General features: G+C 41.4%; 1 protein-coding gene across 4 annotated transcripts in view; it reads left to right on the top strand.

The window, feature by feature from the left end:
- The window catches only part of LOC130362581 (metabotropic glutamate receptor 1), a 443,185-nt gene that overhangs the window by 137,231 nt on the left and 280,854 nt on the right, over window positions 1–25,100 (top strand). For all 4 annotated transcript variants that reach the window (XM_056567315.1, XM_056567317.1, XM_056567318.1 and 1 more), the window contains exon 3: window positions 7,482–7,731. In XM_056567315.1, the coding sequence (XP_056423290.1) occupies window positions 7,482–7,731 (250 nt within the window). The remainder of the gene's footprint in view (window positions 1–7,481; window positions 7,732–25,100) is intronic.

Raw genomic sequence — 25,100 nt, 5'->3', positions numbered from 1 at the left:
TAAATTTTCCTTCATTTAGTTATGACTTTTTTCAGAAGTACGACAAAATCAAACCTATATAAATAGGGCATCATTTTAATCGTATGGACCTACAGAATAAATATCAGGTGTCATTTTTACTGAAAAATGTACTACGTAGAAACCGAAGCCCCCAAAAGTTACAAAATTGCGTTTTTTCTTCAATTTCGTCGGACAATGATTTTTGGGTAAAATGACTGATGTCACTGCAAAGTAGAATTGGTGGCGCAAAAAATAAGCCATCATATGGATTTTTAGGTGCAACATTGAAAGGGTTATGATTTTTAAAAGGTGAGGAGGAAAAAACGAAAGTACAGAAAACGAAAAACCCTCAGTCCTTAAGGGGTTAAAAATCAAACAATGCGATTTTATGGATTTTTTTCTCATTATATCTCTCATAGTTGAGGTATAGCTATGATTGAAATTACAGGCCCCTCTCATCTTTTTAAGTGGGAGAACTTGCACCATTGGTGGCTGACTAAATACTTTTTTGCCCCACTGTAGGTGGATTTAAATGTTTCTCCCTCCTTATAGTTAGACATACTCCTACATACACTATAAACTAGCATTTTAGTTTCAATAAGTTACCAAGAAGATACTAGCCTAGAGTACTGTACTTGTGAACTAGATAGCAAAAGTCTGGGCTCTGAGGGCATTTCTATATGTGTGGATGTGGCTTTAATGTCCACATTTAAGCAAATTAAGTGTTGGTAAATCAACGCCATATGCAAGCGCCCTAGGCTCCTTAACACTTTAATGTTAAATTCATATATCTCCTGCACATAGTACAAGCTATGGCCTGACCCCACTTTCTGTGTTCAGTCTTGGTCTCTCTAGAGATGGAATTCCCCTAACAACAGGTCGTGGACAGATGTTTGCAGGATAGTGAGATACTTAGAGGCCAAAACATTATAGCTTTTTTTCTGAGTTAAGGAGATAACTTTGGCGAGTGGATAAACTTTCAAATATTTTTTTTAGTTTACATAGGCTATCACATGGAGGGCAGTTGTTGAAAATAACAGTGACCATTACATTGTTATAGCTATGGCTTAACTTTTTCTAGTGACTATTAGATATGATCTATTTTGATGTTTTCATTATGTTCTTTAAGATTTACAGGCTGTATATCCTACTGCACTTTTCTGTTCTATTCATTTTGACTTCTAAGCCCATCCACACACAGTACATTCAGCAATACAAGGGGATACATTTAAAGACATATGAGAAAATAATTTAATACATAATTATTCACTGAATAAATGACAAATAGACTGACATTCCCACTGTAGGCATTGGCTCACATTTCGTATCGTCTGCATAGGTTTAAAGGTATGTTCACATTGAATAATTTGAGCTGATTTCCGTGAGCACATATTTCATCTGGGGGCGGCTCCCGAAATCCTTCGGCGGTAGGACCACATGGCTTTGTGTCATCACCATTGACGGCAATGCGGTGCTCACGGAATTCCGCGCAAAGAATTAACAGATCAATTTCAGTGGAGCAATTCTCGGCCGCTGAAATTCCGCAATGTGAACAAATTTCTGATTTGCAATTCTGAGCAAGGAAAATTCCGCTCAAACTACTCAGTATGGATATACCCTTAAGGGAAAAACGAATCACTTTCATGCTGCCTGAACAACAAGTCATTGGGGCAGTCTGTGGTGGCTTTTCCCTGCCTCATCATCTTTGGTTGACATACCTCTTTAAAGAAATGTGGATGAGGCAAGCAGAAGCCACATGGACCATCAGGGAAGATTTATAGTTAAAGGGATACTCCAGTGGAAAACTATTTTTTTAAGATCAACTGGTTCCTGAAAGTTAAACAGATTTGTAAATATTTCTATGTAAAATTCTAAACCCTTCCAGTACTTATTAGCTGTTTTATGCTGCAGAGGTAATTGAGTTGTTCTTTTTCAGTCTGACCACAGTCCTCTCTGTTGACACCTCTGTTTGTGTCAGGAACTATCCAGAGCAGGATAGGTTTGCTATGGGGATCTGCTCCTACTCTGGGCAGTTCCTGACATGGACAGAGGTGTCAGCAGAGAGCACTGTAAGTACTGGAAAGATTAAGATTTTTTAATTGAAGTAATTTACAAATCTGTTTAACCTTCTTGATCCAGTTGATTAAAAAAAATAGTTTTCCACCAGAGTACCCCTTAAGACAGTATGGAAGTGATGTCTGATTCCCTTTCTGGTAGTTTTTCAACTTTTCTAAACCCATCCAGTCTTTTGTAACACTAAGTCCCGTCAATACAGAATTGAGCAGAATTAAATGAATTTAACACATTATTAATTCAACCAAACAGTTTTGATTACTTCTATTTAAAAAAAACTTAATTAATCCTTCCAGTACTTATTAGCTGCTGTATGCTCCAGATGAAGTTCTTTTCTTTTTGAATTTAATTTCTGTCTGTCCACAGTGCTCTCTGCTGACACCTCTGTTCATGTCAGGAACTGTCCAGAGCAGGAGAGGTTTGCTATGGGGATTTTCTCCTGCATTGGACAGTTCCTGACATTTACATAGGTGTCAGCAGAGAGCACTGTGGTCAGACAGAAAATAAATTCAAAAAGAGAAGAACTTCCTTTAGAGAATGCAGCATGTGATAAGTACTGGAAGGATTAAGATTTTTAAATAGAATCATTTACAAATCTGTAACTTTCTGGCACCAGTTCATTTAAAAAGATATAAAAATATTGTTTTCCACCGGAGTACCCCTTTAACCCCTTAAGGACGCAGGACGTAAATGTACGTCCTGGTGAGGTGGTACTTAACGCACCAGGACGTACATTTACGTCCTAAGCATAACCGCGGGCATCGGAGCGATGCCCGTGTCATGCGCGGCTGATCCCGGCTGCTGATAGCAGCCAGGGACCCGCCGGCAATGGCCGACGCCCGCGGTCTCGCGGGCGTCCGCCATTAACCCCTCAGGTGCCGGGATCAATACAGATCCCGGCATCTGCGGCAGTTCGCGATTAAAATGAACGATCGGATCGCCCGCAGCGCTGCTGCGGGGATCCGATCATTCAGAACGCCGCACGGAGGTCCCCTCTCCTTCCTCCGTGCGGCTCCCGGAGTCTCCTGCTCTGGTCTGTGATCGAGCAGACCAGAGCAGGAGATGACCGATAATACTGATCTGTTCTATGTCCTATACATAGAACAGATCAGTATTAGCAATCATGGTATTGCTATGAATAGTCCCCTATGGGGACTATTCAAGTGTAAAAAAAAATGTAAAAAAATGTAAAAGTAAAAAAAAAGTGAAAAATCCCCTCCCCCAATAAAAAAGTAAAACGTCCGTTTTTTCCTATTTTACCTCCAAAAAGCGTAAAAAACATTTTTCATAGACATATTTGGTATCGCCGCGTGCGTAAATGTCCGAACTATTAAAATAAAATGTTAATGATCCCGTACGGTGAACGGCGTGAACGAAAAAAAATTTAAAAAGTCCAAAATTCCTACTTTTTTAATACATTTTATTAAAAAAAAATTATAAAAAATGTATTAAAAGTTTTTTATATGCAAATGTGGTATCAAAAAAAAAGTACAGATCATGGCGCAAAAAATGAGCCCCCATACCGCCGCTTATACGGAAAAATAAAAAAGTTATAGGTCATCAAAATAAAGGGATTATAAACGTACTGTTACGCCTAGCGCTCCGGGTCCCCGCTCCTCCCCGGAGCGCTCACGGCGTCTTTCTCCCTGCAGCTCCCCGGTCAGTCCCGCTGACCGGGAGCGCTGCACTGTCATGGCCGTTGGGGATGCGATTCGCACAGCGGGACGCGCCCGCTCGCGAATCGCATCCCAGGTCACTTACCCGTTCCCGTCCCCTGCTGTCATGTGCTGGCGCGCGCGGCTCCGCTCTCTAGGGCGCGCGCGCGCCAGCTCCCTGAGACTTAAAGGGCCAGTGCACCAATGATTGGTGCCTGGCCCAATTAGCTTAATTGGCTTCCACCTGGTCCCTGACTATATCTGACCTCCTCCCATGCACTCCCTTGCCGGATCTTGTTGCCCTTGTGCCTAGTGAAAGCGTTTTGTGTGTCTAAAGCCTGTGTACCAGAACTTCTGCTATCACCCTGACTACGAACCTTGCCGCCTGCCCCCGACCTTCTGCTACGTCCGACCTTGCTTCTGTCTACTCCCTTGTACCTCGCCTATCATCAGCAGTCAGAGAGGTGAGCCGTTGCTAGTGGATACGACCTGGTCACTACCGCCGCAGCAAGACCATCCCGCTTTGCGGCGGGCTCTGGTGAAAACCAGTAGTGACTTAGAACCGGTCCACTAGCGCGGTCCTCGCCAATCCCTCTCTGGCACAGAGGATCCACTACCCGCCAGCCGGCATCGTGACAGTAGATCCGGCCATGGATCCCGCTGACGTCCCCCTGCCTTATATCTCTGATATCACCACGGTGGTCGCCCAGCAATCCCGACAGATCGCCCATCTAACCCACCAGCTGTCGGAAGTATTCACCATTGTGCAGCAACTTCAGTCGCAACTTCAGCAGCAATCATCTCCTCCGCCAGCTCCTGCACCCCTTCCGCAGCGAGTGGCCACTCCTAGCCTCCGCCTGTCCTTGCCGGACAAATTTAATGGGGACTCTAAGTTTTGCCGTGGCTTTCTTTCGCAATGTTCCCTGCACTTGGAGATGATGTCGGACCAGTTTCCTACTGAAAGGTCTAAGGTGGCTTTCGTAGTCAGCCTTCTGTCTGGAAAAGCCCTGTCATGGGCAACACCGCTCTGGGACCGCAATGACCCCGTCACTGCCTCTGTACACTCCTTCTTCTCGGAAATTCGAAGTGTCTTTGAGGAACCTGCCTGAGCCTCTTCTGCTGAGACTGCCCTGCTGAACCTGGTCCAGGGTAATTCTTCCGTTGGCGAGTACGCCATACAATTCCGTACTCTTGCTTCTGAACTATCCTGGAATAATGAGGCCCTCTGCGCGACCTTTAAAAAAGGCCTATCCAGCAACATTAAAGATGTTCTGGCCGCACGAGAAACTCCTGCTAACCTGCATGAACTCATTCATCTAGCCACTCGCATTGACATGCGTTTTTCTGAGAGACATCAAGAGCTCCGCCAGGAAAAAGACTTAGATCTCTGGACACCTCTCCCACAGTCTCCACTGCAATCTGCGCCTAGGCCTCCCGCCGAGGAAGCCATGCAAGTGGATCGGTCTCGCCTGACCCTGGAAGAGAGGAATCGCCGTAAGGAAGAGAATCTTTGTCTGTACTGTGCCAGTACCGAACATTTTTTGGTGGATTGCCCTATCCGTCCTCCACGTCTGGGAAACGCACGCTCGCACCCAGCTCTCGTGGGTGTGGCGTCTCTTGATGCTAAGTCGGCTTCTCCACGTCTCACGGTGCCTGTACGGATTTCTACTTCAGCCAGCTCTTCCCTCTCAGCCGTGGCCTGCCTGGACTCTGGTGCCTCTGGGAATTTTATTCGGGAGTCCTTGGTGAATAAATTCCGCATTCCGGTGACCCGTCTTGTCAAGCCACTCCACATTTCCGCGGTCAACGGAGCCAGGTTGGATTGCACCGTGCGTTACCGCACGGAGCCCCTCCTAATGTGCATCGGACCTCATCACGAGAAAATTGAATTTTTGGTCCTTCCCAATTGCACTTCCGAAATTCTCCTTGGACTACCCTGGCTTCTACACCATTCCCCAACCCTGGACTGGTCCACTGGGGAGATCAAGAGTTGGGGTCCCTCTTGTTCCAAGGACTGCCTTAAACCGGTTCCCAGTACTCCCTGCCGTGACCCTGTGGTTCCCCCTGTATCCGGTCCCCCTAAGGTCGTTAGGGACTCTGCCTGCCACAGAAAATGCCTCTCCCCCCTCCCAGTCCCTTCGGGCAAGCCTCCGTGTCCCCTCATGGCTCCCGTCCTTGTGTCTCCCTGCCCCGTGCCAAGCTTCACCCTCTGCCCTCCCTCCCCATTCCTACTCCTGCTGTACTGCCTGCCATTGAGGAAACCATCCATTCCTTCCCGGTGTCCTCATCCCAGGGGAGGCAGTCACCGGACAAAAAAAAGGGGAGACCTAAGGGGGGGGGGTACTGTTACGCCTAGCGCTCCGGGTCCCCGCTCCTCCCCGGAGCGCTCACGGCGTCTTTCTCCCTGCAGCTCCCCGGTCAGTCCCGCTGACCGGGAGCGCTGCACTGTCATGGCCGTTGGGGATGCGATTCGCACAGCGGGACGCGCCCGCTCGCGAATCGCATCCCAGGTCACTTACCCGTTCCCGTCCCCTGCTGTCATGTGCTGGCGCGCGCGGCTCCGCTCTCTAGGGCGCGCGCGCGCCAGCTCCCTGAGACTTAAAGGGCCAGTGCACCAATGATTGGTGCCTGGCCCAATTAGCTTAATTGGCTTCCACCTGGTCCCTGACTATATCTGACCTCCTCCCATGCACTCCCTTGCCGGATCTTGTTGCCCTTGTGCCTAGTGAAAGCGTTTTGTGTGTCTAAAGCCTGTGTACCAGAACTTCTGCTATCACCCTGACTACGAACCTTGCCGCCTGCCCCCGACCTTCTGCTACGTCCGACCTTGCTTCTGTCTACTCCCTTGTACCTCGCCTATCATCAGCAGTCAGAGAGGTGAGCCGTTGCTAGTGGATACGACCTGGTCACTACCGCCGCAGCAAGACCATCCCGCTTTGCGGCGGGCTCTGGTGAAAACCAGTAGTGACTTAGAACCGGTCCACTAGCGCGGTCCTCGCCAATCCCTCTCTGGCACAGAGGATCCACTACCCGCCAGCCGGCATCGTGACACGTACTAATTTGGTTAAAAAGTTTGTGATTTTTTTTAAGCGCAACAATAATATAAAAGTATATAATAATGGGTATCATTTTAATCGTATTGACCCCCAGAATAAAGAACACATGTCATTTTTACCAGAAATTGTACGGCGTGAAAACAAAACCTTCTAAAATTAGCAAAATTGCGTTTTTCGTTTTAATTTCCCCACAAAAATAGTGTTTTTTGGTTGCGCCATATATTTTATGATATAATGAGTGATGTCATTACAAAGGACAACTGGTCGCGCAAAAAACAAGCCCTCATACTAGTCTGTGGATGAAAATATAAAAGAGTTATGATTTTTAGAAGGCGAGGAGGAAAAATTGAAAACGTAAAAATTTAATTGTCTGAGTCCTTAAGGCCAAAATGGGCTGAGTCCTTAAGGGGTTAAGTTGGTTTATATTCAATTGTTAAAAGTAGAACTAGGTCTTGTGCTCAAAATGTCCTTATATTTTTAATGTCATGCCTTGGGCAAGGATTTCCCATCAGAAAGATTGTAGAATCATTTTAGTTATGTTATGTCTGAGTGCAGTGCTTGGTTCAGCAGGTCATGCCAATGTAAGCTCTCAGCTATGAAGACTAATGTCAAATAATCAGAAAGTGCATGAATTTTAAATGCTGCAAACACAATATGTTCCGAAGCTGAAAACTCTAAAGTCATTTTTATTTTATAGGAAATTATGGAGAAAGTGGAATGGAGGCTTTTAAAGAACTTGCTACACAAGAAGGCCTGTGCATTGCCCACACAGACAAGATCTACAGCAATGCAGGGGAGAAAAGTTTTGACCGATTACTGAAAAAACTTCGGGAAAGACTACCAAAAGCAAGAGTGGTGGTTTGTTTTTGTGAGGGAATGACAGTGCGAGGACTTTTAATTGCAATGAGAAGACTGGGCGTGATCGGTGAATTTCTGCTTATTGGAAGGTAAGGCCTTTTTTTGAATTTTCTTTGCAAATTATCTGTGAAATTATGTGATTTAAATGTATGTTTAACCAATGTGGTTGTCCTATTTGCAGATATTGTGAATTTCTATCTATAATTTCTTATAGTATTTGTTTTCATTGGATACTAACTGATGCTATGGAAGTTTATTGACATGGCCCACAAGTGTACCAAAGGATCTTCTGATGTCTGCAAGCCCCAAAACAGTAACAGTCCTTGAAGGTCCATTTGGTGCTTACTGTGAAACCAGTTGCTTGGCACTAGGGTCTATCTCTTATGGGTTAACAAATAACCTTCTGTATTGTAACTTCAGGATGATATTACCCGTGTGTGTAATAATAACAATAAAGTTTATCATTAATAGGTTATGCTTAGATGGCAGGTGAGCCCCTTCCCATTTTTGGTTCAAGGAGCCCCAGTCCATCATTCTGACAATCTGTCCATCTGGTATAATCTGGGCAAATCATTAAGATATTTTCTTCTAATCATGGATAACACCTTCAATCCGGTTCCCAGTTAGTAGACCTTATAAGATTTAATTTCCCTTTAAGTGTATGTTTATAAGGGCCATATATGCCCTCTTTTAAATTAGAATTGCATTTATTTTCATGTTAAAAACCATTGCTGTACCAATTGAGAAAACCCTGCTCCTATTGTATTTAAAATAAATCACCAGCTGACCAACACCAGTGAAAGAGGTGCCTAACACATAACTTTTATTCCTATTGCTAGAAAAGTACCAAAACAACAATTGGATGTATAAAGTGCTTTTATTCTTTTTGAAATACCACGAAAAAGAGCTAAGATATAATTAAATCCACTAAGGAGTACTATGTTGTTCACACAAAAGCACCTCCAGATTAAATATGAGCGTTGTAGTGTACTCAAAAATATTTACTCCCTCATCAATTTCTGGTGACTAGTTCAACCAACGTGTTTCTGTCACCTCCTTCAGCGACGTCATCAGGGGAGTATTCAGAACACAGGGGGTTAAAAAAGGATTCTTAAATAGTACATTCATCAGACAGTCACTTAATGCTTATTGGTATATGCAACTGTCAGATGCACCCTTAATCCAAGAAAAAATTATATTTTAAAATAAGAATAGACCGTATGGGTGTATCCATTTATCATGAAGCCCTCAGCCAGCGGGGGTCTGTCTTACAACCCTCTAGCTGGTTTCCGGTTTAGAGTCTTCAGATGAGATATAAACAGCAGCGCGCACTCTGGGCTGGATGTCAGCCTTAAGTGACTGTCTGATGAATGTACTATATAAGAATCTTTTATTAACCCCCTGTGTTCTGAATACTCCCCTGATGACGTCGCTGAAGGAGGCGACAGAAACACGTTGTGTGAACTGGTCACCAGAAATATATGACTGAGGGAGTAAATATTTTTGAGTACACTATAACGCTCATATTTAATCTGGAGGTGCTTTTGTGTGAACAACATAGCACTCCTTAGTGGATTTAATTATATCTTAACAGCTCTTTTTCTTGGTATTTCAAAAAGAATACAAGCACTTTATACACACAATTGTTGTTTTGGTTCTTTTATAGAAATAGGAATAAAAGTTATGTTTTAAGCACCTGTTTCACTGGTGTTGGTCAGCTGGTGATTTATTTTGTATTTATGCTAAGAGGATCTATATTTGTCGGTCATGTACAGGACCATACGTGTTGAGTACAATTAGTCCTATTGTATTTTATAATTTGCTCTTACTTCCATTGAAGCTTCAGAACTGGCCCCACTCACCCTTGTGCTACCCATGGTTCAAAAAGAGCATTCCACAATAGTGTGTCTTTACACAGGTTGGTCTTGTGCCTGTGTGAACATACTCTTAGGGTGCATTCACGTGCCAGTAACTAGCAGCAGGTTTTCCATTGCGGGAAACCCACTGCAAGTTACGCTATCATTCATTTGAATGGGTCAGTGGACAGTTTGCAAATCTGACACTATTGTAGACTGTCCACCGACACATTCAAATGAATGGCAGGATAATTCGCAGTGGGTGGCCCACAGTGGGAAACCCACTGCTTGTTACTAGCACGTGAACGCAACCTAAAGCTTTTTTTTTCACATGCAGTCCTAAGCTTCTAAAGATGGTTAAAAATTGTTTTAAAGGGGTACTCCGGTGAAAACATTTTTTCTTTTAAATCAACTGGTGGCAGAAAGTTAAACATATTTGTAAATTACTTCTATTAAAAAATCTTAATCCTTCCAGTACTTATTAGCTGCTGAATGCTACAGAGGAAATTCCTTTCTTTTCGGAACACTGATGACATCACGAGCACAGTGCTCTCTGCTGACATCTCTGTCCATTTTAGCAACGATGCATAGCAGATGCATAGCAGATGTATGCTAAGGGTAGCATGGTGGCTCAGTGGTTTGCACTGCTGCCTTGCAGTGCTGGGGACTTGGGTTCAAATCCCACTAAGGACAACAATAAATAAAGCGTTATTATAATTATTATAATAACGTCAGCAGAGAGAACTGTGCTCATGATGTCATCAGAGAGCATTCCAAAAAGAAAAGAATTTCCTCTGTAGTATTCAGCAGCTAATAAGTACAGGAAGGATTAAGATTTTTTAATAGAAGTAATTTACAAATATGTTTAACTTTCTCCCACCAGTTGATTTAAAAGAAAAAAGGTTTTCACCGGAGTACCCCTTTAAGAGTTACAGTCAAAGGATCTTTGCTGCAGAAACACTGAAAAGTTTATGGCATAAAGTTATGAAAGATCATCTGGTATTTTTACACTTGAGTAGTCTATTGTGCAGTTTGCCAAAAGAATAGGAAGTTTAGTTGTAGTTGACATATTTTGCCTAGGGGAGAGACATGTTTAGGTCTTCAAAGTTATGTGAGGAGACTATGTTAAGTCATTTAATTTCATTTGTAATGAAGAAAAGTAAAATATGAGCTTAATATGTAAAACAAGTAGAACATGTTCATGTTGAGCACAGCAGGTTAGTGCTGTATGGTATTCAGATTACAGACAGGCACAAAAAGACCACCTGACTGCAACTAAAATGGTTTTCAATAATGTTGATTCAATATGGGGTTTATAAAATTCTCTCTATAAATATAGGGTTAATTTTAAGGGGTACACCGGTGGAAAAAATAATGTTTTCAAATCAACTTGTGTCATAAAGTTATAAAGATTTGTAAATTACTTATTTTTAATAATCTTAAGCTTTCCAGTATTTATCATCTGAAGTATGCTCCAGAGGAAGTTGGACTGAAAAGAACTATACAACTTTCTGTGGAGCATAAAGCAGCTGATAAGTACTGGAAAGTTTAAGATTTAAAAAAAAAAGAAGAGGGAAATTAAAAATCTCTCGGATGTGTATCCAGGGACACCATCGGGTATACAGCACGGCCGCCTGTATACCACTTCCGGTCCTACACAGGAAATGACATGCTCTTCATACTGAGTGTCGTCGGGAATTTGCGCATGCGCACCTCACTGAGGCCTCTCAAATGCGCCATCTTGGAATCGGTCAGACCCATACAGCTATGTCTCGAGCCTCCAATGCGTACAGCGCTATCTGCTGGTTATACCAGAGCATCATGGGGGTGGAGATACACCAAACTTAAAGGAGAGTCCACCCTCAGAGCGGGGACCCGCTCTGTAGTGGCTGTTCCGGTCTTATGTCACCCAGTAGGGAATCCCGGCGGGTGGCAATATTCCGGTCCACTCTTCAGCATTGGTGATATCTTTGCATCCACGTCCCCATCTTTGCGTACTTGGCTGTACTTTATATTTGTGCAGTCATGCAGCTGGGGTATGCCACAGATTCCTAATTGACAGATGTTGTTCCCAAAATTAGCAGAGTATAAGATGATGATACAGATGTGTTCCTGGCTTAACATCACAGATTCATGTTCGCCGATCCCCCGCTCTTTCCTGGGAATAAAGGAAAAAGTATAAATAAAATTGTACCATAAACATACATCAGGGTTCCGCAGATGTACATGGGCAAAATCACTGCATTAGGGTAACATCATAAATTGCAAATTTTGTGAGTAATTTTGAACTGTACATTGAGGCCATCCGGCTTCAGTGAGTTCAACATATAGATCCACTTCAATTCTCTCCTTTTTAAATGGCTTGTGCGATCGCCTCCTTTTTTGAGTGGGGGTACATGATCTATCCACCTAGCTCTGAGCATCTGAATAGTGGGTAAGGACTTGATCATAGTTCTTGGATGTTGACTCTCATACCTCAGGATATAATTGCTATCCGTCGGTTTAGTATATAAATCAGTCTGCAAACAAAACCCCTCTATCTTGACCGTGGTGTCAAGGAACTGAACGGCAGAGGATGAGTAGGTGAGGGTAAATTGAATATTAGGATGTATAGTATTGAGATACTCATGAAATGCTAGCAGTTGTGATGTACCACCAGCCCAGATGAGGAAGATGTCGTCTATGTATCTCCACCACCCCAGCACATGACTGAAGTGGTGGGAGACATAGACGGCACCTTCCTCCAGGTGGGCGACGAACATATTTGCATACGTCGGTGCGACGTTTGTCCCCATCGCTGTACCGACGCGTTGCACGTAGAACTGCTCATCAAACCTAAAGTAGTTCCTCGTGAGGACCACCTCCAACAGGCTGACCAGAAGCTCCAGGTGCAGGGGAGAGAAATCCTGACTGATGGCTTCCAATGGCCTTGATACCACTCTCATGGGGTATGGAGGTATAGAGACTGACTATGTCCAGGGATGCCAAGATGGCACCCTCCGGAACAAAGACAGTCCCAATCTTCTCTAAAAAATCGGAGGTGTCTCGTATGTAGGATTTTGCTCCAGTAGCGTATGGACGAAGGACCTTATCTAAAAAAATAGATATGTGACTCGTAACAGAGTCTCTGCCCGACACACTAGGGCATCCGGGCGGGTCACTGAGAGATTTGTGAATTTTAGGTAATATGTAGAAATATGGAGTGACTGGGTTTTGAACCAACAGGAACTCAAAAAGAGGTTTATCGATAAGGTCCTGTTCCAACACTCTGTGCAATATATTTTTGATCACCTTCTCCACATCCCATCTCGGGTCAATCTGTACTTTTTGGTAAGTAATCTCATCATCAAGTTGTCTCTTAGCCTCCGCAATATATTTGGATCTGTTCATCACCATCACGGCACCGCCCTTGTCGGCCGGTTTTATGACCAATTTGTGGTTTTGGTTCCTCAATTGTGGAGATGTGTTCTCTAGTTAGATTGGGGTGCATATGTACATTGGGGTACATTTACGCTCCGCCATGACCGTGAGCACCGGATTGGTGCTCACATCCTGAGCTGCAGGTCCCGGCTGCTATCAGTAGCCAGGGACCCACTGGTAATGGCGGATATACGCGATCGCGTGGATGTCCGCCATTAACCCCTCAGATGCCTTGATTAATACAGAGGGGATCCGATCATCCAGCATGGCAGCCAGAGGTCCCCTCACCTGCCTCTGGCTGTCTTCAGGGGTCTTCTACTCTGGTCTGAGATTGAGCAGACCAGAGCAGGAGATAGCCGATAACACTGATCAGTGCTATGCCCTATGCATAGCACTGAACAGTATTAGCAATCAAATGATTGCTATAAATTAAAGTAATTAAAGTGTAACAAAAAGTTAAAAAACATTTTTTTAAAAGTAAAAAAATTCGAAAACTCACCCCCCCCAATAAAATGTAAATCATCAATTATTTTCCATTTTACCCCTAAAAAAGCGTAAAAAAAAATTATAAAATTTATAAATATAAAGCAATATTTGGTATTGCTGCATATGTAAAAGTCTAAACTATCGGGGGGAAAATGTCCATAATTGCTGCTTTTTTGGCACATTTTACTCCCAAAAATTTTTATGAAAAATTAATGAAAACTAAAATATAAGCGAAAGGGGTACCAGTAAAAACTACAGATCACTGCGCAGAAAATTAGCTATCATTCTGCCCCGAATATGGAAAAATGAGAAAGTTATAGGTGGTCAAATTAGGGCAATTTCAAACATACTAATTTTGTTAAAATAGTTTTTCAATTTTTCCACATAAATAATATTTTTTTTGGTTGTGCCGTACATTTTATGGCAAAATAAGTAATGTCATTACAAAGTAAAATTGGTGACACAAAAAACAAGCCCTCATATGGGTCTGTGGATGGAAATATAAAAGAGTTATGATTTTTAGAAGGTGAGGAGGAAAAAACTAAAATGCATAAATAAAATTGGCTTGGTCCTTAAGGCCAAAATGGGCCTGGTCCTTAAGGGGTTAAACAGACATGTCAGGAGAGGCCACATTTCCTCTATAAACAACATTTTAATTAAAGATGAGCAAACTTCCTGAGATTTGTTTCAGGAGGTTTAGCTACAATTGTACTGTCAAATTATTTTCAGATTTGACATTGAGTTGGTGCATAGGTCCCAGTCCACAGAGTGTAAAGTGTTAAGTGGTGATGCATGGTATTGCCACTTACTACCTTGTGGCATACAGTAAGCAGTGATGCGTACCTCATCGTTGCTAAGTGTAGAGAAACAGGGATCCCTCTACAGGTCACTAGATGTTAATGAGGACAATGCTGGTCTGGACCTGGCCACAGCCAGGAGTAAGAAGCAGGGTAGAATTTTTTTTAACAAACCCCTTCACTTATCACTATGAATCATATAAAGTTTAACTGTAGTATATAAAAATTGTTGTCAAATTTGGACAAATAACTTACTTATCAGGATTTTAAAGTGTCTGCCTAATTCTAATAGAAGGTATATTGCAATAGAAACATTCCAGAGGTCTGGTGTGATCTGTCAATATAGTATGTAAAGATAACTGAAAAGTGTTAGGGGATATTCATAGAGTTTTATTTTCACCAATAAACAACATAACACATTTTGAGGATGATACTTTCCTCTTCATCAGATGTATAATATGTTCAGTGTTTTCTAAAGGAAACACCAGTCCCAGGAGAGTCTTTCAAATTGACCATCGTGGAACTGGCATCTTCTTTAGAAAACTCTGAACTGCCATATTAAACATCTGATGAAGAGGCAAGTATCAGCCTTGAAACACGTAATGTAGTAATTTTTATTGGTGACACTCCTGCTGCCCATGGATTGTTTCTGAAATGTCACCCTAGCTGCAATACCTGACACAAGCCACATATCAACAGTATATACAGAGAGAGGATATTTAGCAATTATTGATTTATTTCCTACACATAATTTAACCTTTTATTTTCACTGAAAATTACTTATTTTCCTTTAATTATGACACAATTATGATTAGAATTATTATCCAGTGAACCGCAATCACTGATATTTACCCTTAACATCTACAGTTTCGAAGCAGACTTTTCGCAAAAGGAAATTCAGACCCAAATGATCTCCACTTGGTAAATTGCCGACTGACATATTTACATCCACTAATTGCTTTTGTATGTGTTAGAATGCGCATTCTGCCATTGGTAAATTTAAGGGTAAATTATTATAGTTTTATTTTCATCTAGCACCCATTAAAATGGTGCTAAATGTAAGAAGGGTCTAAAATAAACCAAACCATTCAATGTTAGATTAAAGTCTGTGTTACATGACCTTCCTAAATGGGTGAAGAAGACTGAAATGCTAATCGTATTTTCAGAATGTGAAGCCAGTACAACACATGTTTAGCTTACAGTTATTTGAGAGTCGCCCAAGCATATAACTAGTACAGATCCAATTAGTCTAAACCTTCTGCTACGATAACTCAATTTTTGCAATATTATTTCTTCACTGTATTCTCATTTCTGACATGGGGACGTTAATTGTCACCAGTATTTATTTTTTATGATGTATTCTTTTTTTTTTTTTTATACTGCTAATTCTTTTATGTCTTTTTTTCCTCCGTAAAGATGTCATTTTTTAATGCTCTAATCATTATTCTGTCTCCCTACCCACGAAAAGGATGGGAGAAGGGAGAAAACTAATATTGTTTTGGTGATATATAGGAAACTGCTCCTCAATGAAATGTACAAAAGTCTAAGCGTACTGCTTCATTATCCTTAAAACCCAAAGCAAGGTCATGAGGAAGATTATTTATCTTCTGTGTCTTGAGAAAAAGAAACCACAGCGGTACGCATATTCCTCTATATGTCTGCACTTTTGTTGTAACTATGAGACCAATTAGTGCTATGGCCAATTAGAAAAGTTTTCACTGTCTATAAGTTTGACCGGTACGCTAGGTACACAATTATTTTCAGTTCCATCGAGAAGGCTTTTGATTTACTGTATATCATTAATGGAAATACTGATGGTAACTTGGTAGAATACCACTGTGTTATACTGTTTCTTTTGAGAAATTCTTCATTTAGTTTTTCTAGGTATTATCAGTTCAGAGAGGGGTTCACATATTCAGCAACACAATCTTTTAGAAATCGGGAATGAGAGTGATTCTCTCCTGGAATATCCATACACAGGCAGCTTATTCATTTTGTAACTGTGTAATTATTTCTCCTGGGGTGGCACTGCTGGGGAATTAAAAACTTGCAGTCCCAGCTGTCACATTTATTAATGTAGGTATATACAGTATATATTAAACCAATGTAGGTTGGTTGTCGAACAACCGTTGAACAAATGTGTTTATTGTCTAATAAACTAACATTTCACAGACACATTTTAGTCATACACATTTTAGTCTGTATAGACCATTACAGTTGTTCATACTGGACATGTTCAGTGATACCAGGTGAAGGACGAACAAACTTTCTGAGAATATTCTGGAAATAATTGATTCCTTTTCCTTGATGTAAAGTATAACTTACTGCCATATCAACTTAATTCCACAATAATTTTATATAATTTATATAATTTTATATCCTGACTTAAAGGGGTTATCCGGTGAGAGAGAGGGGAATTTTTAACTATGCCCATGGTGAGAGATTTAAAAAAATCTCTACTTACCTCCAGCGTTCCTGCGATGCCTCCAGTGTCCTGCTCCAGTCCCCAGTTGGGAACCTCTGCCTGAGCTTGGAATCATCCTGTTGTCATACTGCAGCTATGTCCTGTCTTGGCCAGCGATTTGCTGATTGGCAGTATGACACATTGGGCCCAGGACAATGGTCTCGACAGTGGCATATGGGGACAGCAGTAGGATACCAAAGGCACTGTGGAAATGCTGGAGGTAAGTAGATGTTTATTTTTTTTAAATTGGAAATTTTTTATAAAATGAATACATAAAAGTACGTTTTTTTCCATTTGGGGAAAAAAAATGACTGTATGTCAAACAAATTGCCTCTGAATCAGCAACCCACTCCACACTCCTTCCTAAGGGTCTTCCATTCATCCTACTCAAAAATATGGGGGTGAAACAAAGGATGAACTCTCATTAATTATTAACTCATCAATTTATCTATATTCCAAACCTCCTTCACACACCACACACATCACTCCAGCTACTTTCATTCTAAAGATGGAAACTGGGTTGAGGGTTGAGAAAGTGCAGAGAGAAGGAAAGGAAAATAAAAGATACAGATTTAAAATGGTCCACATTGGCCTTTCATGACTGTCCAAAATGTTAATTTTAATATAGAAGTATATGCAATATAGGAGGCCAGGTTATCTGCTCTAGGCCAAAGTTGCTCAGTGGTTTAACTCATTGTGTTTATAGCCTTTTGCCATTGCATAAGCCCCCTCAATGTTAAAGCTACCATTCCCTGTTTTTGGTTAAACAAAAAAGAAAGGGAAAATAGATCTGTTAATCTTAAATCTGTTATAACAACAACATCTGCTTGCCTACGTGGGATTCATAGAGCAAATAGGACCGGCACAGTCCTATGTTGCAATTAAATATGTGATAATACTAAGCACAATAAAACTGGTTTCAGTACAGAATTACTCTGCAAAACTAAAAGAATAACACCTACGAAGCACAAATTTTTATTAAAGGTTCATTTGGTATTGATCCACCATCTTCAGGATAAAACAATCTCCAGCACAACTCTCATGTCTCATAATAAGTGTGGATGGGGGATATCAGCCTTCTTGCACATGTCCCATAAGCAGGGCTGGTGCAAGGATTTTTGACACCCTAGGCAAAAGCTAATTTTGCAGACACTTGACTCTGCTCATTGGCCAGCCCTTTGACACACCCCACCTTACTACTGGGGTGACACACTGTAGCAAACCTCCTCCTCATGCTGCTGGCTGAACGAGTGGTTTGGATGCTGGTTGTCTAACTTTCTTGCGGCAGGCAGAGTGGCTCCCCCCATCAAAAAGCCACTCTAGGCGGCTGCCTATTTTGCCTATAGGCAGAGCCGGCCCTGCCAATAAGGTTCATAAAATCTACAAATACAGTATATACCTTTAAGAGATTGTGCATGTATCGTTGAGCATCATTGCCACAAGAATACATATCCTGCATATGACTAAGGGCGGTTCACGCCTGAAACGCGTCATTGTTGGTTACCTTGTCCTGTGATTCGGATTTTATTCTGTAAAGGGATGTCTGCACTTTCCACGCTGGCCATATCCTTCTTCCTAAATCCTGCACCAGTCATGTGCTTGTGAAGCAAAACTTAAAATCTCTGGTTAGCTTGTACAACAGTGCCAGTCAACTCTCTAAAGATTTGTGGCACTTCTTTAGAAAGAAAACAGCTTGCAGCAGAATTCTGAAACAATTTCAGCACCTGATGTGGCATCTTAAGCCATGTCCCCTTACACAAGTCACTTTCCTGAAGAAAAATGTTTATAACACATGTAAACCAGGTTTTTGTTAATAATTGTATCAAAACTTTTCAGTGGTTATTTTAAGCTATTGGGCCTCATTTACCATGGTATTTACTATTGTTTCTTATATTTGGCGATTTTTTTTCTACTTTTTGCTTTTTTCGAGCTGTCATGTTTTCCAGAGCTGAAATCCGCCACATTTTATGTGGAAACCTTAGTAAATTTGTATGTTTTTTTTTTTGAGACATTCCCTTTTTCCCTGATGGCCTTTTGTATGGTTTTCTGAGTAAAGTGGAGAGTAAGTACGGGTTTTTGTTATTCTGACACCAGATTTTTTGATATTCTGGCACACGATACATGTGACACAAAAAACCCTACAAAATCTACTCAAAAAAGCCTTTAGTAAATGAGGCCCATTGTGTTTAATAGTGGACAGTCTTTCATTGTATTAACTGGTTCCACGTCTTTCTGCTGTTAATGGGGCATGGTGCCCATGCCATACCGACCGTCTCTCAGCTGATTCTTGTAGCTGAGGGCCGGCATTAATAGCTGACATGCGGCAATTGCCATGGCCGGCTATTAACCCTTTAGATCGCCGCTGTCAAAGCTGAAAGCGGCATCTAAAGAACCCTGTAAATGCTCCCTGGTGGTCAAGTAGGGTGGAGGTAGCCGGAAGGCTTACCTCTCCTTCTCTGCTGGTCCCAGCTCGCACATTGATAAAGCCTGGCCAGACCAGGCTTTATCAATGGAGCGCAGATCACACAGATCAATGTGGTTCTATGGAACCACTTTGGTCTGTATGAGGAATCTAATGATTCCTCCTACAAGTCCCCTAAGGGGACTAATAAAGTGTTGAAAAAAAAAAACACACATTAACCCCTTCCTTATTACAAGTCTAAAACACCCCCCTTTCCTCAAATTCCATATAAAAAATATAAAAACATAATAAAAATATACGGTATTTGTGGTATTTCCACGTGCATAAATGTCTGAACTATAAAAATATAACATTAATTAAACTGCAAGGTCAATGGCGTATATGTAAAAAAATACCAAAGTCCAAAATTGTGTATTTTTGGTCACTTTGAATACTCAAAAAAATGTATAAAAATAAACAATCAAAAAGTCCCATCAAAACAAAAATGATACCAATGAAAACCTCAGATCATGGTGCACAAAATTAGCCCTCATGCTACCCCGTATAGGGAAAAATAATGTGCATGTAGTTATAATTTTTTTAAAGTAGTAAAATAAAGAAAAACCTATATAAATTGGCTATCATAACCGTATGGACCTACAGAATAAATATATGGTGTCATTTTAACTGAAAAGTGCAATGTGTAGAATCGGAAGCCCACAAAACTTACAAAATTACTTTTTTGCCCAAATTTGCCCCACAAATATTTTTTTTCTGGGTTCGCCGTAAATTTTGTGGTGAAATGGTTGATGTCATTACAAAGTAAGATTGGTGGCACAAAAAATAAGCCCTCATATGAGTCTGTAGGTGCAAAATTGAAAGCGTTATGATTTTTAGAAGGTGATGAGGAAAAAACAAAAGTGCAAAACGGAAAAACCTGTGGTCCTTAAGTGGTTAAGCATATAAATACTCTCAATATTACTTGAAATAAGAGATACTACAGATGTAGTCAGTCCCATCTTGATCCCTGATGCTGCATTACTGAAGTTGAGAAATTGTCCTAAAATATTGTACAAACCTAATTTTTACATTACTCCTCAATTACTGAAACCAAAGGCGCAATAAATAAATAATAATAATAATAATAATAATAATCATAATAATTATTATTTGTGGTACATTAGGATACCACAACACAACACATTTCTGTGCTGGGTTAACGCATTCACCATAACCCTCACTACATCTGTAAAGTAAATACTGAGTTTGTCTCATTTGTTTATAAGACATCCGATCTGTTGGCTGCAATGTATGTTCATTTGGCATCAAAATTCAGCTTCTGAAACTGCCAAAAAAAAAGGACCCTCTGTTATCTGTTAACACATGTTTTCTTTCTGTGTGTTCTTGCTAGTAATATATTCATTCGTAATCTTCTATGTGATGCAATAATCTGTGCTTCAGAGAATCTGATCACTGCTACATTATACACTTGAAATGTTAAATAGTCTTCGTTAAATGACTTTATTTCCTCAGGAGGACAGGAAATAGTAGTAAAAACTAATCTGCATAAGGTAAATTCCAACACTAGCCAGTTATGAGCTATTATATTGTTTAGATTATTAGTATATTCATATACACTGTTTTTATTTGCTACACTAAGTTACTTCAACAGACAGAAGTAACACTGAGGTGAATGAGACATGTTACATTATGGTTGACAAATGTTGCTGTTTCATAATGCATGTGATTCCTCTTAAAACTGTGTTCCTTGACTAGTTGGACTAGCCGATTTGTATAATTTGATGGCCTGCAGAACATCACCTTATAAAGAAAAGGACAAATCTCTCTTGGGTTGGGAGAATTAATGTTATCAAGATGGTGCTGTTGCCTCGTATTCTCTACTTCATTCTCTCCCTATACCGATCTCCATGCTCTATTTGCTTTCTTTGCAGAGAGAAGTCTTTGACTGTATATGGTCGCATAAACGACCCAGAATAGGTAGGGTGATTATGTATTATAACAGGAAAGATGGCCTTTCGGTCCCGAACCTTTTGAAATATTACTGTGGGCCAGGTTGGCTCAGCTCACTCTGATAAATGTTCCGAGGGGGGCTCCTAGGTGGGTAAGTTTGGAAGAATCCCTGGTTGCCCCTTTTTCTCTTACTGCCCTCCTGTGGTCCACCTGTTCTGTCTCTTCTCTTCTTCCTTCCTCTGCTCAGGTTACTCTGTATTCTCTCTTCCATTGGCATCAGGTCTGCTTTAAATTCTCACTTCATTCTCACCCCTCTCCATTATTACCTTTCTTGAACAACCCGCTCAATATCCCTGGCCTAGCCACGACCTCTTTCCAGTGGTGGCATCCAGCTAAATTGCTCCGTTTTCAGGATTTCTTACAGGGCAAATCTATTGCTATCCCAGATAGGGAAAGATTTAGGGCCCGTCAGATCTTATCATATTATGCTGGTACCCCGTAATACCCAAGTTCCCCTGACCACGTATGAAGCATATTTACTGTATACACATGCGATGCCCGGTCTTCTCTCAGTCCTGTATGCTCATATCAATGCTCCACCGAAGGACGTTAAGCTTAAATTTATGACTGATTGGGAGGCTGACATACATTCCACTCTCTCTCTACCAGTGGAATGAGAGCTGCATCAGTAAAGGTAGCTGAAACATCACTTAAGATCCTACATAGGGCATACATGGTACCAGTAGTGTTTAAAGGGGTACTCCTGTGCTTAAACATCTTATCCCCTATCCAAAGGATAGGGGATAAGATGCCTGATCGCGGGAGTCCCGCAGCTGGGGACCCCCGGGATCATGCACGCGGCACCCCGTTTGTAATCAGTGCCCGGAGCGTGTTTGCACCGGGACTGATTACCGGCGACCAGGGGTTGTTGGTCCAGGGGTACTTTTACCATACGTGGGGGAGTTGCCCTGTTGTGGCTACTTATTGCAAACGAGTCCTAGACCTGCTTTCCTCTAGCCTTCCATGTAGTGTACCTCGTATACCAGCTTATTGTCTCCTGGCTTACAAACCAAGTAGGATGCCTTTCTTTGTATATAAATTGTCAAAATATGTCCTGTTAGTATTCTGGATATATATTGCTTCTCAGTGGAAAAAAACAGAGCTAGTTTTTTCTGAGGGTAGTAGATAGGGTTAATTCAATTATGCTGAATGAAAAGTTGAGGCCGTCTGAGAAGATCAGGTTGATCTCTTTAATTTAATCTGGGAACCATAGATTTCCTCTCCCCATTGTCCTAATATGAGACATTGCCTGTCCTTATACTGAATGGGTCTCTAGTATGTACCCCATACGTGGTTACCCTATTTTTACTTTTGTCATATTTTGTTTATGTGGTGCTTCTATCTTTATCCGGATTTCTTCCATTGCCTATTTCTGCCTACTGTATATTCGAGTATGTTTTAATTTGTCGGACGTACCTGGTTGTATCTGTTTTATATAGGTCACAAGACCTAGTTCTGTTGATGTTATTCATATTTTGTAACCCGGGCTGCTATCTTCACCGGGGGCGCCTCTTCTCCGCGCTTCCGGCCCGGAATAGAGGCGTTGCCTTGACAATGACGCAGAAGTACGTTGGCAATGAACATACCTCTGCGTCGTTGTCAAGGCAACGTGACTATTCTGGGGCCGGGCCCGAAGCGCTTAGAAGAGGCCTCCCCAGTGAAGATAGCAGCCCGGAACCACTATCCCACCGGACGACCTACTCACCGGACAGCCCTGCAGCACCGGACCAGCGCCGAGCGGAGGTGAGTACTGTACAGAACTAAAGGGGGGTGAGAGGGGGCTGGATGATGTCGAAGGCCGCAGTGGTCTTCAACCTGCGGACCTCCGGAGGTTTCAAAACTACAACTCCCAGCAAGCCCGGACAGCCGATGGCTGCCCGGGCTTGCTGGGAGTTGTAGTTTTGAAACCTCTGGAGGTCCGCAGGTTGAAGACCACTGCGGGTGGAGAGTTCACTCGAGTATAAGCCGAGGGGGGTGTTTTCAGCACGAAAAATCGTGCTGAAAAAATCGGCTTATACTCGAGTATATACGGTAATTTATGTTCTAAGTGTTTCCCAAGTGTGATCCTCAATTACCCCCAAGGTGATGTTTTCAGGATTTTCTTAGTCATTTACAGGTGATATAGCTATGGTCAGTGCATCAGGCATCAACAATATTATCTTACCTGTGAAAGACTAAGAAAATCCTGAAAACATGACCTGTTGTGGGGTACTTGAAGAATGCGCTTGGGAAACACTGTTCTATCTACTTTTCAAAGTGCAAGAGTGAGACAACACCACCTCCAACTTTGCTAGTTTAGTATCTCATCGGTAATGCTCATATATGACACTGCCCACTGCAGTCTTGTTGTTCAGTTTGATCAGAACTGACTGAAGTGAGAAATAGTCTTGGAGCATCTCTATAGCTGGTGTGTTACATCTGTCACTGTTAGTGTACCACCTTATGCAAGGACCAGAGACACCTATCTTTTACAGAAGTCCATGCTGCTCCTACATACTTGCTATGCTATTATTGAATGGTGACATAGACAAGGTCAAAAGGTCAGATACACAGATAGGTCAGCAGAATACGATACAAATGCTGATAAAGTGAAGGGAAAAATTTGCCTGACACAGAAAGAGAAAAAGAGTTTTAAATAGGCCACCTCTGGGTGGCACGGCCATCAACACCGCAGCTGATTGACCCGGTGTCTGTGCATTCTTATTGGCTGGGCCATCCACGTCTCTCAAGTGGCCCTGAGAAACAGAACCACTGACACTATACAGAGTGATACCAAAGCAAACAGGAGAAAGAGCCAGTGCTGGAACAGGTACGTATGTTACAATGACTCACTATGCTCTTCATGAGTCTGTTATGGAATGTAAAATAGTGAGGCCATCATCTGCAATTGCTGCCTTAAGCCAATGTTTTACACCCATGCTTTGGAACCTATTCATTACAATTAAAGGTGTTTTACCACAAAAATAAATAGTTTTAAACTGATGCATTATGTGACATTAAATATATTTAAAATCTATATGCATTTCTTAAAATGTAGTGTATGAGATGGTGTTTAATCTCTATTTATAAAGGAAATATAGTTTGACTACTTTGAGCAAGATGCCAATGACCTTGTAGAATAGGTTAGACTTTACATTTGCTCATGATGTCATCTATATAGCTGGATCCTTGATGTTTCCCAGAAGTCCTTTGGCTTCCTATGAATTCATTTGGCACTCATGTATAACAAATGGCATAAGCAATCTGTAGTGAAATAATCTTTTTGCTTGACAGAGTCAGCTTCTTGAACAGTGTTCTGCTCTGCAATCTGAAGTCTATGGCTGTGGGATTTCACCACCTGGCATTCAGTAACTAGCTGATCCTAGTATTTAAAAAATGAATATTGTAATCTTCTAAATATTTGATTTCCATGATCCGATATTTATTAATAGGTATTATCAGAATATGTTTATCAGTCACTTAACAAGAAGTATTCTATATATTTATATATGGGATTATATATTATATACACATATATTACAAAAAGAATACAATATATAACTGGCTGCATCAAAGAGCTGTAGCCCAGATCATGTAAATAAATTTGGACAGATTTATGACTTACCCCTTTTACTGGTGTAAAGTGCCTCAAAAACTGTAGTTGCTTAAAAATGGTATAAACGTAGTCCCTTTTAGAGTCTATTCACATGTACAGTATGGCATATTTGATGTGCAGGATTTGAAGCTGCCGATCTGAAGCTGTGTTTAGTCTTTTGGTTTACATTGGACTCAGAAGCATAAAATCTACAGCTTCTATTCCTATGTATCAAATATGTGCAGGATACTATACATGTGAATAGACCGTTAAAAGTAGATTTCCAGTGCTAAGAAATCTATCCTCTATCCGCTGGGGATCCCCCATGATCTCCCATACAAGGCCCCTACTCACCGCTTCTAGATCACATTTTGTACCCAGCTGGTCGAAAAACACACTCTCTCCATTCATCTCTATAGGAGTGGCGGA

Source organism: Hyla sarda, chromosome 3, assembly GCF_029499605.1.
Source record: "Hyla sarda isolate aHylSar1 chromosome 3, aHylSar1.hap1, whole genome shotgun sequence".
Lineage (NCBI taxonomy): Eukaryota > Metazoa > Chordata > Amphibia > Anura > Hylidae > Hyla > Hyla sarda.
Note: the sequence above shows the minus strand (reverse complement) of the source record. Positions and strands in the feature narration are given on the sequence as shown.